General features: G+C 50.1%; 1 protein-coding gene across 1 annotated transcript in view; it reads right to left on the bottom strand.

Annotated features, from left to right (window-relative positions):
- Window positions 1-15,410, bottom strand: part of LOC119955579 (hemicentin-1-like) — a 291,695-nt gene that overhangs the window by 75,778 nt on the left and 200,507 nt on the right. Inside the window, 3 exon segments of the mRNA XM_038781912.1 lie at window positions 4,755-5,024; window positions 9,117-9,245; window positions 12,114-12,251. Of these exon segments, the coding sequence (XP_038637840.1) occupies window positions 4,755-5,024; window positions 9,117-9,245; window positions 12,114-12,251 (537 nt within the window).

The following is a 15,410-nucleotide window of genomic DNA, read 5'->3' as shown; positions in this document are numbered from 1 at the left end:
TGTAACAGTGCTGAAATACCAAGGGTGTCCCTGACAGTGTGGCACTGTAACAGTGCTGAAATACCAAGGGTATCCGCTGACAGTGTGGCACTGTAACAGTGCTGAAATACCAAGGGTATCCGCTGACAGTGTGGCACTGTAACAGTACTGAAATACCAAGGGTGTCCGCTGACAGTGTGGCACTGTAACAGTACTGAAATACCAAGAGTATCCGCTGACAGTGTGACACTGTAACAGTGCTGAAATACCAAGGGTGTCCGCTGACAGTGTGGCATTGTAACAGTACTGAAATACCAAGGGTATCCGCTGACAGTGTGGCATTGTAACAGTACTGAAATACCAATGGCGTCCGCTGACAGTGTGGCACTGTAACAGTACTGAAATACCAAGGGTATCCGCTGACAGTGTGACACTGTAACAGTGCTGAAATACCAATGGCGTCCGCTGACAGTGTGGCACTGTAACAGTACTGAAATACCAAGGGTATCCCTGACAGTGTGACACTGTAACAGTGCTGAAATACCAAGGGTATCCGCTGACAGTGTGGCACTGTAACAGTACTGAAATACCAAGGGTATCCCTGATAGTGTGACACTGTAACAGTACTGAAATACCAAGGGTATCCCTGATAGTGTGACACTGTAACAGTGCTGAAATACCAAGGGTATCCGCTGACAGTGTGGCACTGTAACAATGCTGAAATACCAATGGCGTCCGCTGACAGTGTGACACTGTAACAGTACTGAAATACCAAGGGTGTCCGCTGACAGTGTGGCACTGTAACAGTGCTGAAATACCAAGGGTGTCCCTGGCAGTGTGACACTGTAACAGTACTGAAATACCAAGGGTATCCCTGATAGTGTGGCACTGTAACAGTGCTGAAATACCAATGGCGTCCGCTGACAGTGTGGCATTGTAACAGTACTGAAATACCAAGGGTGTCCGCTGACAGTGTGGCATTGTAACAGTGCTGAAATACCAAGGGTATCCACTGATAGTGACACTGTAACAGTGCTGAAATACCAAGGGTATCCCTGACAGTGTGACACTGTAACAGTGCTGAAATACCAAGGGTATCCGCTGACAGTGTGGCACTGTAACAGTACTGAAATACCAAGGGTATCCGCTGACAGTGTGACACTGTAACAGTGCTGAAATACCAAGGGTAGAAAGGCCACATTAGAACTTATTATCCAATGACTATTTCACAGGTGGGGAGGAGGGGGGGGGGGGGGGGGGGGGAGGTGGCATTGATTGGGGTTCTGCCAGCTTCCCACCATGAGGAGAAAGAGGAGATCGGGAGGATTGATCCTCACTTCATGAACAGGTCAGGTCAGTGAATCACAGGAGAGAATATTGGAAGGAACGGCAGTAACACTCCAGGTCTGGAAGCCTCTGGGGCAGGTCAACACCTGGAACACTATGGGCGAAATTCTCCGCCCCCCACGACGGGTGGGAGAATAGCGGGAGGGCCTTCCCGACATTTTTGCCGCCCTCCCGCTATTCTCCCCCCCCCCCCCCCCCCCCCCCCCCGCCGAAGTCCCGACCCGAATCGCTGCCGCCGTTTTTTTACGGCCGGCGGTGATTCTCAGCTGTTAGATGGGCCGAAGTCCCAGCCCTTTCCGCCGTTTTTACGAACGGCAAACACACCTGGTCTTGCCGTTCGTAAAAACGGCGTCACAAACTCGCTATTAATAACCATGGCACCGATTGGCACAGCAGTACCACGGCCGTGCCAAGGGTGCCATGGGCCCGCGATCGGTGGGCACCGATCGCGGGCAGCGGGCCCGATGCCCGCGCACTACTTGTCCTTCCGCCGCCCCGCAGTATCCATTCGCGGGGCGGCTGAGGGGCAACCCGGCCCGCGCATGCGCGGGTTTCGCGCTAAACGCGATGACGTCACCCGCGCATGCGCGGGCTGGAGTCTTCCAAACTGCGCATGCGCGGCTGACGTCATATGACGCGTCAGCCGGCGCTAACTCCGGCAAGCGGGCTTAACGATTTTCGTTAAGCCCGTCTTGCCGGAGCCTACGGCGTCGGGCTGCTAGCCCCGACCGGGGACCAGAATCGGTCCCCGGTCGGGAAGGGGCGCGCTGCCGTAAAACCCGCCCGGGTTTTACGACAGCTTTACGATTTCTCCCGTTTTGGGAGAATCGCGCCCTATGTGCGGTTTTGGGCTCTATATTTAAAGGAAGGAAACACTTAAGCTGGAGGCAGTACAGCAGTACAGTGAAGGATGCAAACAGCACGATAGCACGGTGGTTAGCATTGTTGCTTCACAGTGCCAGGGTCCCAGGTTCCATTCCCGGCTTGGGGATGGTTTAGCACAGCGGGCTAAATCGCTGGCTTGCAAAGCAGAACAAGGTCAGCAACGCAGGTTCAATTCCCGTCCCGGCCTTCTCGAACAGGCGGCGGAATGTGGTGACTAGGGGCTTTTCACAGTAACTTAATTTGAAGCCTACTCGTGACAATAAGCAATTTCCATTTCATTTCATTTTCACTGTCTATGCCGGGTCTGCACGTTCTCCCCGTGTCTGCGTGGGTTTCCTCCGGGTACTCCAGTTTCCTCCCACAGTCCCAAATTTTAAAAAATTTATTTTTTAAAAATTTAGATTGCCCAATTCATTTTTTCCAATTAAGGGGCAATTTAGCGTGGCCAATCCACCTACCCTGCACATCTTTGGGTTGTGGGGGTGAAACCCACGCAAACACGGGGAGAATGTGCAAACTCCACACGGACAGTGACCCAGAGCTGGGATCGAACCTGGGACCTCAGCGGGGGGCACGTGATTGGAGCAGCTAAGATCCCTTGGGGGGGGGGCGCACGTGATTGAAGCAGCTAAGATCCCAAATCAAGGCGGAAGTAAAAAGGATGTTTCCTCTTGTGGGTGAGTCCAAGATTGGGAGGCACTGTTTTAAAATTAGGGGCTGCCCTTTTCGCACAGAAACGCGGAGGATGTTTTCTCTCAGGGGTTTGCACAACTTTGGAATTCGCTGCCTCAGGAGGGGTTGGAAGCAGGGCCACTGAATATTTTTAACATGCAGGTAGATCGATTCCTGTTGGAGGAGGGAATTAAAGGTGATGGGTGGGGTAGATGGGAATGTGGAATCTGAAACACAATAAGATCAGCCATAACCTTGTTGAATGACAGAGCAAGCTCGAGGGGCTGAATGGCCAACTTCCATTTCACAACTTTGTATGTAAATTGGTCGCTGGGTAGAGAGGGTTGTCCTATCATGGGACATTGTAAATTGGGCCGATATTCTCTGGGGTTCAGAGGAATTAGAGGTGATCTCGTTGAAACATAGAAGAACCTGAAGAGGATTGACAAGATAGATACAGAGAGGTTGTTTCCCTGGTCGGGGGTTCTGAATCACAGCGGCACAGTCTCAGGATAAGGAGTCGATCATTTGGGACCGAGGTGAGGAGAAGTTTCTTCAAGCAGAGGGTTGTGAATCTTTGGAATTTTCTATCCCACAATATTCTCTAAATATTGATGACTATATTTAAGGCTGGCATAGGAATTAGGGGAATGGGTAGGCAAGTGGATTGGACCCCAAGATCAGTCATGTTTCCATTGAATGGTGGAGCAGGCTTGATGGACTGAATTTTTAAAAAAAAAATTTCATGGGACATGGATATCGCAGGCTGTGCCAGCATTTATTGCTGAATCCATAATTGCCCAATACGAGTCAACCACATTGCTGTGTGTCTGGAGTCACATATCAGCCAGACCAGGTAAGGACGGCAGATGTCCTTCCCTAGAGTTTTAATTTCAAATATTTTATTGAGTTCAAATTCCATCACCTGCCATGGTGGGATTTGAACCTGGGACCCAGGTCATTATCCTAGGTCTCTGGATTACTAGTCCAGTGACAACACCACTAAGCCACCACCCCCTCACTGAATGGACTGAATGGTCAACTCATATTCCTTTCTCTTGTGTTTTATAAAACACTGTCTGTTGTCTGGCACAGAACCTAACCAGCAATGGTTACGTATGAGGTAGTCAGACAAAAACCTCGTCTCGCTATCTCCAAAGTGACACTCCTCCATGGCAGCCGAGCCTTGGGAATTATGATCGAACTTTCAGGCATTGGCAGCCGTGATTCCGTTGGCAGCACTCTCGCCTCTCAGTCAGAAGGTCGTGAGTTCACGTCCCACTCGAGGCACGTGAGCATGTAATTCAGATTGACATCACAGTGCGCTACTGAGGGAGCGCAACACCGCTGGAGGTGCCGTCTTTCAGATCAGACATCAAACTGAGGCTTCATCAGCTCTCCAGGGTGTGTGCAACAAGTGCTGGGTGAACTATTTCAAGATGGGTAAGGAAATTCTCCTCCATGTCCCGGTCGGCATTTGTCCCTCATCCGAGATGATAAAAATCAGGGTAGCATTCACTGGCACATTATTGCTCATGGGATCTTGCTGTGTGCAAATGGCTGCGGCGTTTCCTACATAACAAAGTGACATCGAGGTTACATTACAGATTGGCTGTGGTGCACTCTGAGAGAGGCGCTATATAAATGCAAGCTCTTTCTGAAATATTACCCAATCCGATCCCTTTCCCGATATTGATGTATCTGTCGGATTTTTCCACCCCCTATAGAATAAAGGCCAAATTCACCAGGACATCAGGCAGTACAAACCACCCGAAAGCATCAGCTGGCAATCACATTCTGTGAAGCACATTTTGCTACATTAAAGGCGCCATATAAAATGCGCGTTGTATGAGTGATGGAGCCACTCTCACCCTGCACCACGAGAATTGTGTCCGTGCTGACTACGCCAACTCTGTTCCTGGCAATACACGAGTACCATCCTGCATCAGTGAGCTGGACTCCCGGAATCCGTAAGGAACCATTCACAAACATCTGCAGGCGCAACTGGTCAACAATGGCGTGGCCATCTTTCACCCATGTCACCTCAGGTTTAGGATGGCCTTCCGCCTCACAGGGTAACGTGGCCGAGCGGTCAATTGTGGCTTTAAATTCCCGGCTGTGAGCCTTTATAACTGGTGGAACTGAGTGAAAGAGAGAGAACAATTATTTCATCGTTCATGATAAAATGAGAAGATTGTCTTTTTCATATATATGTAATCAGTCTTTCTGTGATCACTGAAAGTCTGGGAGTCAATCTGTGTCTGGCCGTCTGGGAGTGATAGAACATAGAACCAGAACAGTACAGCACAGTACAGGCCCTTCAGCCCATGATGTTGTGCCGACCATTTATCCTAATCTAAGATCAACCTAACATACACCCCTTCAATTTACTGCTGTCTATGTGCCTAAGAGTCGCTTAAATGTCCCTAATGAGTCTGACTCCACCACCTCTGCTGGCAGTGCATTCCACACACCCACCACTCTCTGTGTAAAGAACCTACCTCTGACATCTCCCCTACACCTTCCTCCAATCAACTTAAAATTATGTCCCCTCATGACAGCCATTTGCACCCTGGGAAAGTGTCTCCGGCTGTCCACTCTGTCCATGCCTCTCATCACCTTCTCTACCTCTATCAAGTCACCTCTCTGCCTTCTTCGCTCCAGTGAGAAAAGCCCTAGCTCCCTCAACCTTTCTTCATAAGACATGCCCTCCAGTCCAGGCAGCATCCTGGTAAATCTCCTCTGTACCCTCTCCAAAGCATCCACATCCTTCCTATAATGAGGCGACCAGAACTGGACACAATATTCCAAGTGTGGTCTAACCAGAGTTTTATAAAGCTGCAGCAAAACCTCGCGGCTCTTAAACTCAATCTCCCTGTTAATGAAAGCCAACACACCATATGCCTTCTTAACAACTCTATCAACCTTGGTGGCAACTTTGAGGGATCTATGTACGTGGACCCCAAGATCCCTCTGTTCCTCCACACTTCCAAGAATCCTGCCTTTAACCCTGTATTCAGCATTCAAATTCTACCTTCAAAATGAATCACTTAAGGTTAAACTCCATCTGCCACTTCTCAGCCTAGCTCTGCATCTTGTCGATGTCTTGCTGTAACCTGCAACAACCCTCAACACTATCTACAACTCCCCCAACCTTTGTGTCATCGGCAAACTTACTAACCCACCCTTCCACTTCCTCATCCAAGTCATTTATAAAAACCACAAAGAGCAGAGGTCCCAGAACAGATCCTTGCGGACACCACTGGTCACCGACCTCCAGGCGGAATACTTTCCATCCACTACCACTCGCTGTCTTCTTTCAGCTAGCCAATTCTGTATCCAGACAGCCAGATTTCCCTGTATCCCATGCCCCCTAACTTTCTGAATGAGCCTACCATGGGGAACCTTATCAAATGCCTTATTGAAATCCATACACACCACATCCTCTGCCCGACCTTCATTAATGTGTCTAGTCACATCCTCAAAGAATTCAATGAGGCTTGTGAGGCATGACCTACCCCTCACAAAGCCATGCTGACTATCTTTAATCAAACTATGTTTTTCTAAATAATCATGAACTCTATCTCTCAGAATCCTTTCCAATATTTTGCTCACCACAGACGTAAGACTGATGGGTCTGTAATTCTCTATTCCCTTTCTTGAACAGGGGAACAACATTCGCCTCCCTCCAATCATCCGGTACTACTCCAGTGGAGAGTGAGGATGCAAAGATCATCGCCAACAGCGTCGCAATCTCCTCCCTCGCTTCCCGTAGTTACCTTGGGTATATCCCGTCAGCCCCAGGAGACTTATATATTCTTATGGCCCAGAATTTAGAGAACCCCAAAGTGTATCATGGAGTTCACCTGACCCACAACTTTTACTAGATTGTGGTATGGGGAGCACACGGCCCACTCTACAGGTGTGGAACAGCAGAAATGGAAAAGTATTTTTTAAAGCAAAACAATGTTTATTCTATGAACTCAAGTTAACCTTTTTAAAACACACAGTGAACATCTTAGCAAACATTAATTCAAATACAATCCCTAAAGAATACAACAGTAAGTAATCCTTTAAGCGTTTCTTTTAACATCCATGAAACTTAAGAAACAAAACCTTTAACAGAAGTATATCAGGTTAAAGTCACTACTGAGAGCAGTTATTAGTGTTAAACCACCAAAGGATTGATGTACATTCTTTAGATTACAGAGAGAGACTAATACCCTTTCTGGCTGTGACTGCAGCTATCCATCTCTGAAAGCGAAACTAAAACACACCCTGCAGCAAACAGCCTAAAATGAAAATAAAAAGCTGACAGACAGCCCATCCACCCACACTCTGACATCACTGATAAACACCCATTTCTTAAAGGTACTTTCACATGACACTATCCTGATGCTTTTCAAAATTTCCAGCACATCCTCCTTCTTAATATCAACCTGTTTGAGTCTAACTCTTGGCCATCTGAGAGTCCGTCTGTGTCTGACACCTGGCCGTCTGGGAGTCAGTCAGTGTCTGACCCCTGGCCGTCTGAGAGTCCGTCTGTGTCTGACACCTGGCCGTCTGGGAGTCAGTCAGTGTCTGACCCCTGGCCGTCTGAGAGTCCGTCTGTGTCTGACACCTGGCCGTCTGGGAGTCAGTCAGTGTCTGACCCCTGGCCATCTGAGAGTCCGTCTGTGTCTGACCCCTGGCCATCTGGGAGTCAGTCTGTGTCTGACCCCTGGCCATCTGAGAGTCCATCTGTGTCTGACCTCTGGCTATCTGAGAGTCCGCCTGTGTCTGACCCCTGGCCATTTGGGAGTCAGTCTGTGTCTGACACCTGGCCGTCTGGGAGTCAGACTGTGTCTGACACCTGGCCATTTGGGAGTCAGTCTGTGTCTGACCCCTGGCCATCTGGGAGTCAGTCTTTGTCTGACCCCTGGCCGTCTGGGAGTCCGTCTTTGTCTGACCCCTGGCCATCTGGGAGTCAGTCTGTGTCTGACACCTGGCTGTCTGAGAGTCAGTCTGTGTCTGACCCCTGGCCGTCTGGGAATCAGTCTGTGTCTGACCCCTGGCCGTCTGGGAGTCAGTCTGTGTCTGACCCCTGGCCGTCTGAGAGTCCGTCTGTGTCTGACACCTGGCCGTCTGGGAATCAGTCTGTGTCTGACACCTGGCCGTCTGGGAGTCCGTCTGTGTCTGACCCCTGGCCGTCTGAGAGTCCGTCTGTGTCTGACACCTGGCCGTCTGGGAGTCAGTCTGTGTCTGACCCCTGGCCGTCTGAGAGTCCGTCTGTGTCTGACACCTGGCCGTCTGAGAGTCAGTCTGTGTCTGACCCCTGGCCGTCTGAGAGTCCGTCTGTGTCTGACCCCTGGCCGTCTGAGAGTCCGTCTGTGTCTGACCCCTGGCCGTCTGGGAGTCAGTCTGTGTCTGACCCCTGGCCGTCTGAGAGTCAGTCTGTGTCTGACCCCTGGCCGTCTGGGACTCAGTCTGTGTCTGACCCCTGGCCATCTGAGAGTCCGTCTGTGTCTGACACCTGGCCGTCTGGGAGTCAGTCTGTGTCTGACCCCTGGCCGTCTGGGAGTCAGTCTGTGTCTGACACCTGGCCGTCTGGGACTCAGTCTGTGTCTGACCCCTGGTTGTCTTAAAGATCAGACAGCACCCAATGACTGGTCTTGGAATCCCTACAGTGCAGAAGGAGGCCATTTGGCCCATCGAGTCTGCACCGACCTTCTGAAAGATCACCCTACCAAGGCCCGAATCCCATACTATCCCCGTAACCCCACCTAGGGCCAATTTATCATGGACAATCCACCTAACCTGCACATCTTTGGACTGTGGGAGGAAACCAGAGCACCCAGAGGAAACCCACGCAGACACGGGGAGAACGTGTAAACTCCACACAGACAGTGACCCAAGGCCAGAATTGAACGCGAGTCACTGGCGCTGTGAGACAGCTGTGCTAACGGGTATGCCACCGTGCTGACCTAAGGTTATCTGTGGTTAGCATGTGTTTGAGTCCAATCCCTCAAAAGGATTACTTTCAGATTAAACAATAAGAAAATTACAAAATATTTTCGGAAGTTTAGAATATTTTCCTACATTTAGACCATTTGCGAAGGCAATCACATCGGCCCATGCCATGGATGTAAATGTGCATGTGACATTTTTCCTTATTACAACACTGTCAATAACTTGTTAAACAAATGAGATTAACGTCTTTAATTGCAAAGCATTAACCCCCTTTACACCCCTACCTTGGACGACCAGCTTTGTCTTTCCCAGCGCAGTGCCAACTGCATTTTGAGCAATGCACCTATAATTCCCAGAATCCTCTTCTGTGGCTCTGGCAATCTCCAGCCCTCCATTGGCCAATAAGAAAAATCCTGAGGTGTAGAAACAAATGATCAGTCAAAACAAGAGTGTTACACACACAGCAGGAGAAGAGCAGAGTCAAACGTCGGCATAATAAAGAGTTCAGTTCCTCCGCCTGGAAAACAGCACAATGTGAACCGCCCCCCCCAGTGGCTATCACTCCTGATATTAAAATTGCACTCCAGTCAGACAGGCCTCTATTTGACCTGTCATTGTTCATAATGTTGTGGCTGACCATATTGTAAAGGTGCGTTTTTTGACAGGTGTGCGCAATGGTTCTCTGTCAAGCTATAATCCGAATCAAGGCTTTATTCCTGTGCTAAAGTTCGATACCCCACCACTCCTATCTGTTCCCATTCACAGCTTCACTAAATTGAGTCTTGGGGGGGGGGGTCATGTCACTAAAGAGGGGAATTTCAGACTAAAAGAGGTGAGGGTCTGGTCTCTCTGAAGATTAGCACACCAACCCGGCTTCAGCTGGCTTGAGAGTATTGCCTGGTACGGCAACTGCTTGCCCCAGGGCCGCAAGAACCTTCAGAGAGTCGGGAACACAGCCCAGTCCATCACACAAACCTGCCTCCCATCCATTGACTCTGTCTACACCTCCCGCTGCCTGGGGAAAGCGGGCAGCATAATCAAAGACCCCCCCCCCCCCCCACCCGGCTTACTCACTCTTCCAACTTCTTCCATCGGGCAGGAGGTACAAAAGTCTGAGAACAGGCACGACGAGACTCAAAAACAGCTTCTTCCCTGCTGTTACCATACACCCCTCAATGACCCTCTTGTGGACTGACCTCATTAACACTACACTCCTGTATGCTTCACCCGATGTCTATGTATTTGCATTGTGGACCTCGTGTTGTCCTTTCATATATTTTCTTTTTATTTTCTTTTCTTTTCATGGACTAAATGATCTGTTGAGCGGCTCACAGAAAAATATTTTTACTGTACCTCGGTACACGTGACAAAAAACAAATTCAAATTCAACATTCAGCCATGAGAAGGCTAAGATAACTCTTCACTCCACTAAGACTGAATTAGAAGCAGCTCGGAGAAGGTTTACTCGATTAATACCAGGAATGGGTGAGTTGTCTCACGAGGAAAGGTGGGAGAGGTTAGGTTTGTATCCGCTGGACTTTAGAAGCTAAGAGGCGACTTGATCGAAACCTTTAAGATCCTGAGGGGTACTGACAGGGTGGAGTTGGAGAGATTCCTCTTGTGAGAGAATCCACGATCGGGGGTCAGAGTTTAAATATAAGGGGTCGCTCACTTAAGATGGAGATGAGAAGTCTTTTCTCTCAGAGGGTCTTGACTCTCTGGAACTCTCTGCCTGAAAAGACAGTGGAATCAGAGGGCGCAATTTAATGGAAATGAAACAGAGTCCTGTGTCATGGAACAGAGATTTTACAGTGCAGAAGGAGGCCATTTGGCCCATTGGGTCTTGGAAAGAGCACCCTGCTTAAGCCCACACTTCCACCCTATCCCCGTAACCCAGTAACCCCTCCTAACCTTTTTTGGACACTAAGGGGCAATTTAGCACGGCCAATCCACCTAACCTGCCCGTCTTTGGACTGTGGGAGGAAACTGGAGCACCCGGAGGAAACCCACGCACGCACGGGGAGAACGCGCAGACTCCGCACAGTGACCCAAGCCGGGAATCAAACCTGGGACACTGGCGCTGTTAAGCCACAGTGCTAACCACTGTGCTACCGTCCTGCCTGTGTCAGGCCCCAATCCACCAATAAGGGGGTCATTGAGCTCCCACACCTCAGCTCATAACGGCAGGGCACCTCCCCCGGCCCGATCACTGGCATGGGCAAGATGCCATCTGGACACCTTGGCACGGCCAACTGGGCATCTTGACAGTGCCCCTTCCAGCATCACCTGGGCACTCGGACACTTGTGTGGCACTGCCAGGGTGCCTGCCTGGCATTTCCAATGGTGCCCAGAGCCTGACCACCCAGAGGCCCTCAATTAGCTAGGGGACCCTGCCAATTGTCAGCCTGCATGTGTCCACTTTGAAGTGTTGGCTGGTGTAGACTTGAGAGATGAACAGACACTTCCAACACTGATGAAGGTTCAACTCAATTTTATTAACTATTTCTAACTAACTAGCACACGATGACTGTGGGTCTAAATGATGCTAACTTAAACTAGAGACCTAAGCCTTGTCTGAACCAGTTGATTCGCTCAGCACGTGGTGTGAGTCTGAGCTGGGCTGGATGAGTTCTTGTTACACTGAGAGGCAGCACCCAGAATGAGCGGGAACCGTGGTGCCCTCTGCCTTTATAGTGTGTGTATTCTAACTGGTGATTGGCTGCGGTGTTTGTGCATGTTGATTGGTCCCTGTGTGTGTCCATCAGTGTGTGTCTGCACCATGATATACTGGTGTATATAATGACACACGTTTGTGGAAACCAATGCTAAACAGTGTCCACTTTGGATTTCGGACGCAAGGCCATTAGGTCCCGGGTGCTGGGTAGATCCGGAGTAGACATATTCAAATGAGACTAACTGCTCACTTGAATATGCGAATCTGGATCGCTCCCATAATTGGCGGGATCCAGATTTTGAGGCCCAGCGAGATCTCGTTCAATCTCGTGAGGCGTGATGAGGCTTGTGAGATTTACCGGCCTCATCGTGTCCTGGGTGCAGCGGGGCCGATAAATCGTGCACAGAGTCTCTCAGTATGTTAAAGGCAAAGCTAGATAGACTCTTGCCAAACATGGCAGTGAAAGGCAATCGGGGTCCGACAGGAATGCGGAGCTACACTCAGTTCAGCCGTGATCTTAGTGAACGGTGGAGCAGGTTGGTTGTACGGCACTTCTATCTTGCACCAGGAGGTTGACTGATGTTTCAGTTATGGTCTAGCACCTTACCTGTGTTTGAGATGGTGATGCCCTCCTTCTGCCAGGTAATGCTGGGTCTTGGCGTACCTGTTGACTCACAGGGCAGGATAACGCGCTCGTTCACCACAGTTTCCAAAGTGGCAGGCAGGGGCTTGATAACAGGAGGCTCTGGGAGGGCAGAAGATAACAGAAATCTTGCAATTAAACTGGATGAGCCCAGAAGGAAGAAATAGCTCATTTTGATGTAATACCAGTCACAATGTCAAGGTGTCCTATTTGAAGTGTAGTTCCCATGTGGTGTGTACAGTAATCTTCCGCACACAGCAATATGATCATCTGGTTTTTTAAAAAGTGTTAACTAGACTGTTTTTAAGGGTCGGTTTGAAACTTGACAATTCCATCGCACTCCAGGCTGCCCTCCCCCCTCCTCCCCAAGGCTGCCCCCCCCCCCCCCCCGAAGGCTGTCCTCCCACCCCCTCCCCAAGGCTGCCCCTCACCAAGGCTGCTCTCCCACCCCTCCCCCCCCCCCCCCCCCAAGGCTTCCCTCCCCTCCCTGAAGTGTTGGCTAGTGTAGACTTGAGAGATGAACAGACACTTCCAACACTGATGAAGGTTCAACTCAATTTTATTAATTACTTCTAACTAACTAACACGCGATGACTGTGGGTCTAAATGATGCTAACCTAAACTAGAGACCTAAGCCTTGTCTGAACCAGTTGATTCTCTCAGCACGTGGTGTGAGTCTGTGCTGGGCTGGATGAGTTCTTGTTACACTGAGAGGCAGCACCCAGAATGAGCGGGAACCGTGGTGCCCTCTGCCTTTATAGTGTGTGTATTCTAACTGGTGATTGGCTGCGGTGTTTGTACATGTTGATTGGTCCCTGTGTGTGTCCATCAGTGTGTGTCTGCACCATGATATACTGGTGTATATTATGACACTCCCCTCCCCCCCAAGGTTGCTCTCCCATTCCCACACACCCTTTATAAACTCATCCAAAACACTGCTTACATTGCAGTAAACCCCTTTCAGCCCCCCCCCGCCGCGTTGTGTGTACCCTCCTCTGCTTTGGCCTGTGTGTGGGATCTAGACAGGGTTCTTTGGGGCTTGTCTATTCTCCCAAAGTAAGCAGTTCGAGACCGCAGTCTGCCACTTCTGGCTTCTTGCACATTAGGAGCAAAGCTCACGGAGAGGGAATACATCTGCCTTGGCTAACTCTCCATTCCTAATGCCAAGTGACAGCTACTGCGACCATTAAACAAGGATATCCTTTACAAACTGTCATTTTAGAAATGTTCAGTGTTTTCCCTCTGAAGAGTGGAAGCCATTCGGGGTTGTCACTCCTGAATCATATTGAGTGAAGGAATGTGGAAGTCTGGGACAGAAAGGCTGGCCGACCGGGAATGCTTTGGAGTTTAGTCAAGTCTAAAGTCAACGCTTAAAATAGTCCAGTCAACACTTAAAAAATATGCTTATCTGACTATTATCACATTAATGTGTGTGGGAGCTTGTTGGGCTCAAATTGGCTGTCAACTTCCCGATGATTACACTCGGAAAACACATCATGACATAAAGGAATGGATTGGGCTTAACTGTGCTGGCACCAGAGGAACTGCACCTTAGCAAAGCCTTCAGAAAAGTACGTATTGTGGTGATATGCCTGGAGGCAATATTGTTGATGGCTGGTGGTGCGACCTCCCACCAGCAGGCGGCAGTGCAGACTCATCATGCGGGCTCCAGAAGGAGGTCATGTGACAAGGCACTCAGCTATAAGTGCGGGCACATCCGGTGATCAGCTGATGGTTACAAGATGTACAAGTGGAAATCATGCCCAGGGGACTACCAGGGGAGTACGAGGAAACTCCATGATTGCTTCCTCGATAACATATCGTTATCTTACCACGTGTGATTCAATAAAGATCCCAGTTTGGACAAGTCGCAAGTTGTTTGGTAGATTCCTTGCTAAGACATTGACCAACAAACACGACCAGTATAAGGGGAGAAAATGGAGAGGAAAGAAGTCCAAATAAAGACTCGGGGCAGGATTCTTTCCCGAGTGTTTCTGATTCCTGCCATCAGGTTCATAGAACATAGAACAGTACAGCACAGAACAGGCCCTCGATGTTGTGCCGAGCAATGATCACCCTACTCAAACCCACGTATCCACCCTATACCCGTAACCCAACAACCCCCCCCCCCCCCGCCTTAACCTTACTTTTTTGGACACTACGGGCAATTTAGCATGGCCAATCCACCTAACCCGCACATCTTTGGACTGTGGGAGGAAACTGGAGCACCCGGAGGAAACCCACGCACACACGGGGTGGATGTGCAGACTCCGCACAGACAGTGACCCAGCCGGGAACCGAACCTGGGACCCTGGAGCTGTGAAGCATTTATGCTAACCACCATGCTACCGTGCTGCCCCAATTTAGAGTGTCCAATTCATTTTTTCCAATTAAGGGGCAATTTAGCGTGGCCAATCCACCTACTCTGCACATCTTTGGGTTGTGGGGGTGAAACCCACGCAAACACGGGGAGAATGTGCAAACTCCACACGGACAGTGACCCAGAGCCGGGATCGAACCTGGGACCTCGGCGCCGTGAGGCAGCAGGGCTAACCCACTGCGCCACCGTGCTGCCCTGGAACCGGCATGCAAGCCAGCACCAGCCTGCCTCTGTTCCTTGCCCAGGCAGAGTCTCGAAATCCAGCTCCAGGAATCGTTCAAATGGAGGTCAGAAGCCTGAACCCTTTGGGAAGGAGTCACCCAATGTCATTTTCCCCGGGAGGGGAGGGGACAGATTAGTGGCCAGCGAGGCGGGCTCACTGTCCAATTGCGGACAGTGGGGGGTGGGCTCTTGAAGCTGGATGGCCAATGAGAGAACTCCAGCTTGAAAGACATGACAAGTTGCAAGGGGAGGTAAGTCAAGGAGAGGGTGTTTTAAAATAGAGGCCGCCTCTCTCCAAGTTTTAACATTTGAAACCACGCCACCACTTTTGCGGGATTGAGGGGGAAGGCGTTGCAGGAGTATTCAGGGAAATCGCTCGAGAGGCGACCTGCATCTGAACCCAGGCAGAAAGGGCCTCTAAGCCTGCCTAGAGTGCTAGTCCCCCAGTATGCTGCCTCAGGCCCACTCCGGCATATAAACCATCTCACGCCACCTGTGGGAACCTGGAGGCCTCGTGGACAATCCCAGTTGCCCTCCTTTAATTTGTCTTAAACGGCCATTCGCGGCCTGGATCAGCTGCTATCTGCCACAGGATGGGGATGGTAGACCTTCCACATCCCATCCCGACTCCCGAGAAAAGTGTCCAGCAGCAGGAAGGT

The sequence above is a fragment of the Scyliorhinus canicula genome, chromosome 21 (genome assembly GCF_902713615.1).
Source record: "Scyliorhinus canicula chromosome 21, sScyCan1.1, whole genome shotgun sequence".
Taxonomy (NCBI): domain Eukaryota; kingdom Metazoa; phylum Chordata; class Chondrichthyes; order Carcharhiniformes; family Scyliorhinidae; genus Scyliorhinus; species Scyliorhinus canicula.
This window is presented reverse-complemented; position numbering and strand designations above follow the sequence as displayed.